The sequence below is a fragment of the Chrysochloris asiatica genome, unplaced genomic scaffold (assembly GCF_000296735.1).
Source record: "Chrysochloris asiatica unplaced genomic scaffold, ChrAsi1.0 scaffold00005, whole genome shotgun sequence".
Classification (NCBI taxonomy): Eukaryota; Metazoa; Chordata; class Mammalia; order Afrosoricida; family Chrysochloridae; genus Chrysochloris; species Chrysochloris asiatica.
The window spans coordinates 17,107,984-17,112,354 of NW_006408523.1; the positions used below are offsets into that span (position 1 = coordinate 17,107,984).

The following is a 4,371-nucleotide window of genomic DNA, read 5'->3' on the forward strand; positions in this document are numbered from 1 at the left end:
GCGCCACATCAGGACTCCAGTCAGCGTCAGTCGGACACAATCCCAGTCCGGTTTTGAGAATTGACTCAGGGATGGTGTAGGAGAATCTCAAGTCCTTATAGCAGACCCGCCCAAGCATCCGGGGCGGTTTTTGGTTTCCAGGCGCCACCAGGCCGTCTCCGACGTGGCTCAGGCTCTGGCAGCAGCCCTAGGACGACCTGCGAGTCCGCCCCTGGGGGGGTCCCCACAGGCCGCCGAAGTGGGACACGCATGCGCCCAGGGCCGCACGCCGGCCCCGGGCCCGGAGCAACGGTCTCGAGCTCCCTCCACCGGAAGTGGGCGGCCTCGCGGCGGGAGGAGCCGGCTAAACCGTGGCGATTGCAGGCGCCGGGCGTCCGAGGGGCTCGTGCTTTCTCTCTCCACGCGATGGCGGCGGCGATGGCCCTCTCGGCAGTGCGGCTGCTCCTAGGCGCTGTGTGGCTCTCACTTCTGGGCGCCGGGACGGTCGCCGCGTCCAAGGCGGTGACGGCCCACTTGGCCGCTAAGTGGCCCGAGACCCCGTGGCTGCTGGAGGCGAGGTGGGTGTGAGATGGACTCGGGTGTGGGCGCGCCGGGACCTTGGCTCCTACCCAGACCCGGTCCCGACCTGACCCGCGCGGAAGGACGCTGCTTCTCTAGCTGTCTTGTGTAGTGGCCCTCGGAGCATCACCTCCGGTCCTCTTACCTTGTCCTCTGCTTCTGGTTTACTTTGGACAACTTTCCCCCGTTTGTACTGAGCTTGGCAACTCTGACTGGCTCACCAAGTTTTGAAAAACTTTGGTGACCTAGATTTATTGTGTTAAGTTTTATTCGTTTATGAAGGAAAAGAACAATAGAGAAATTGGAAGGAGTGTGGCTTTGAATGCAAACGCTTGAACTGAGGTTCAGCAGTTCTGTTGAGGGAGAAATTAACACGGTGAAAATGACCCGGTGTAAGTGATTTATGTGGGCCTGTGAATGGGAAGTTCAGCTTGTAAGTTGCTGTCTTAGTTTATCCCAGCCTCTGCTCCCTAGAGTCTTGGCGTGGCTCTGTGTAGGATAAGCACTGGACCTCCAGGTCGGCGGTTCAAACCCACCAGCTCCTCAGAAACTCTAAACAGGGTCACTATGAGTGGGAACTGACTCAGTGGCACTTAAAAACAACCACTCCCTGCTGCTCACTGTGGGTCTTCCTCTACAGCCTCCGCACTTCCCTGCTCTGGGCACACACGCAAGAGTCAGGTGTTTGTACTCGGGAAGGACACCTAGTTTCACAAGGATAATGGAATGTCGCAGGATGATCAGCACTAGACTGCTAACCACCAGGTTGTTGGTACAAACCCATCAGTCGCTCCTAGGAAACCCTATACAGGGTCGCCTTGCCTCAGAACCGGCTCCAAGGCACTTAAAACAGTGCTCTGTCATTTCCTGGGCTTTCTGTGAAGAAGTCAGTGTCCCCACGAGTTTTTACACACATCTCCCCCCCCCCCAATCTCTTCCAGGGCACTTAGTTCATGAGGTATCGTTTACTGAGCAGCGATACAACTTGTTGTTGTGTGCCGTGGAGGCGGTTCCAACTCATAGCGACCCTGCACAGGGTTTCCAAGGCTGTAAATCATTTCGCGAGCAGAAAGCCTTATCATTCTCCTGCGGAACAGCTGGTAGTTTCGAACTGCTGACCCTGAGGTCGGCAGCCCAACTCGTAACCACTAAGCTGCCAGAGCTCCTTAATACAACTTGAAGCTGTTGAATTTTGCCCTTTAGTATTCCAGTGGTGATGGTTGTGTACCACAGGGTAGGTTCAGACTCAGAGCGGCACCGTATAGGGCTTCTTGGGCTGAAAAGCTTTATGGGAGTAGAAAGCCTCGTTTTCCTCCTGCAAAGTTGCTGGTGGATTTTAACTGCTGACTTTGCAGTTAGCAGCCCAACTCGCAATCTATTACGCAGTTAAAGTTAATTGGAAAACGCTGTGTTAGCCATAATAATATTTTAACACCAATTGCCTTTGTCTTTTCACCACAGCAACACCTATGGTCCTAAAAGAGACTCAGACTCCTAGGTTATACTACATGTGTTATTGTTGAGTGCTGTCGAGTCAGCTCTAACCCTTACTGACCCTGGATAAAGTTTTCTGGGCCGCCTAGTGAGTTGAACCACCAACTATGTGATTCAAATGACTTTGCAGTCCAGTGCAGTAACCCACAGCGCCACACCAGGACTACATACTGCATGTCTTAGATACTTAAAATTATATTTGATAAATTGTTGTTGTTAAGTGCCATTGAGTCGTTTCCAACTTATAGCAACCCTGTTTTGGGTTTCCAAGCCTTAAAAAACAAAAACAAAAAAACTTGGCTAGAGCAAAAAGCTTCCTCTTTCTCCTACGGAGCTGCTGGTGGGCTCAAACCTTGGACCTTGTGGTTCACAGTCCATTGCTTATCATGGAGCCGCCATGCTGTAGTTAATAATTCTAGTTAAAATGTGCTCCCGTCCTCTACGTAGTCTCTCTTGAGATTCTCCCATAGCTTGTGTGGATCTGATTCCATGCTTAGTCCCAAATTGTACGGATAGTTGCAGTCCGAGTTTCTACTTGACTCAAGATTGTTAGAATTGGCTCTCCTATAGAATGTTCCTTAAAGTTCTCCACAATGCAGCTCCAGTTTAATTATTTCTCTTGTAGTAGTAAGGAACCCTGGTGGTACAGTGGTTAAGCAGTGGGGCTGCTAACCGCAAGGTTGGCAGGTCAAGTTGCTCAGTGGGAGAAAGATGTGTCAGTCTGTTTCCACAGCTTTGGAAAGCCCATTGAGCAGTTCTATAGGGTGGCTGTGCGTCACCATAAACTTGTCTGCAACAGGTAGTTGTGTGTGTGTGTGTGTATACATGGCCCCAGTAGACTGAGCAAGCTGTTTATTGAAGAATAACCCTGTCTTTGTTTCCCTCTAATTTTTTTTTTTTCAAATTGCCCACCAAACTTTATTGTTAGCAAGGTATACTTTATAGGGTGATACGAATACCAATAGTCAAATGACAATAATAAAGTGGAGCACATTACAAATTACTTTCCATTAGTTACCAAATACACAGAGTTTTTCTCTGTGGTTGTTAAGTGCTGTCAAATTGGTTTCAACTGATAGGACCCTGTAGAGGGTTTCTAAGGAACAGAAAAACCTGTGGCAAGACTCCATCTAGATGTTGCAGTGGTATTCTAAGGAAAGAACTAGAATGCTCAAAGTTACACTGAAAAAAATCTCAGCTTTTTGTTGAATGGTTTGAAAAATAGTAATGAAATTATTTAAATGTTTTTAGGTCTATATTTCTATTAGTTGGTTTAGGAAATAGATCCATAGAAACTGTATTCGAATCAATTTAATAACAAAAAATTGGTTTAGGTAATAATAGATGCCTTAAGATTAGCCAACTGAACTTGTAAACATCTTATACTTTGAAATGCCTTTCAATTTTTTGTTTTGTTTTGTTTTTATTTAATGTTTTATTGTGAATTATATGATAGTTTACATGGGAAAACATTAGTTTTATATTCATTCTATTGTATATCGTTTCATTGCCATGGTTACAATCCCCTCCATGCATCATCAGCCAACCAAAGGGCATACCCTGCAAGCCTGCCCCCTACACTCTCCCCGCCCCGCCTTCAGCACACAGTCGTTCTCCCTCTCTGGATCTAAAGTCCCCAGCTGCTCCATCTCTCCACATCATCGTCTCTGCCTCCATCTCAGGCATCACTGCTTCTCTGGGTAGGGTCCCACACTCGAATGCAGTTCAGTTTTAACAGCAAGAAGCAGCAGATCAATTGATTTTTAGTCTTGAATCACACTAGAATTATTTTGGTACTAATTTAGGAAAGATATTTACCTTTGTGGAGCCTGGTGTGGTGCTGTAGGATAAACCAGTAGATCTCAAGGTCAATTTGAAAGACAAGGAAACTCAACGGTGACTTGTTGTTCCTCTTCTTTCTTTGTGTTTTTTTAAGTTTTTATTGTGAGGTTTACATGGGAAAACATCAGCTTTACACTCATCCTATCGTATTTCATTTCACTGCAGTGATTACAATCCCCTCCATGCATCATCACATAACCAAAGGGTACACCACACAGGCCCAACCCCCAGCTGCCAGCACACAGCCCTTTTCCCTCCCTGAATACAGTGTCCCCAGCCACTCCATCTGTCCACGTCATCTTCTCTATCTCTATCCCTGGTGTCACTGCCTCTCTGGGTAGGGTCCTGCTCTCCATTCTTCTCACTTGATGGTCCCAGGGACCTCTGCTCCTGGGCTCCAAAATCAAGAACTCCTCTTCTTTTGTCAAAAACCACCTACCTCTATATTTCCTACCCTCACAGTAAGTCTTGATGGCA

At 47.5% G+C, this 4,371-nt stretch overlaps 1 protein-coding gene across 1 annotated transcript in view; it reads left to right on the forward strand.

The window, feature by feature from the left end:
* The first annotated feature begins 342 nt into the window (after positions 1 to 342).
* The window catches only part of UGGT2 (UDP-glucose glycoprotein glucosyltransferase 2), a 198,247-nt gene continuing 194,218 nt past the window's right edge, over positions 343 to 4,371 (forward strand). Inside the window, exon 1 of the mRNA XM_006832064.1 lies at positions 343 to 557. Coding sequence (XP_006832127.1) covers positions 406 to 557 — 152 coding nt within the window. The 5' untranslated portion in view covers positions 343 to 405. The remainder of the gene's footprint in view (positions 558 to 4,371) is intronic.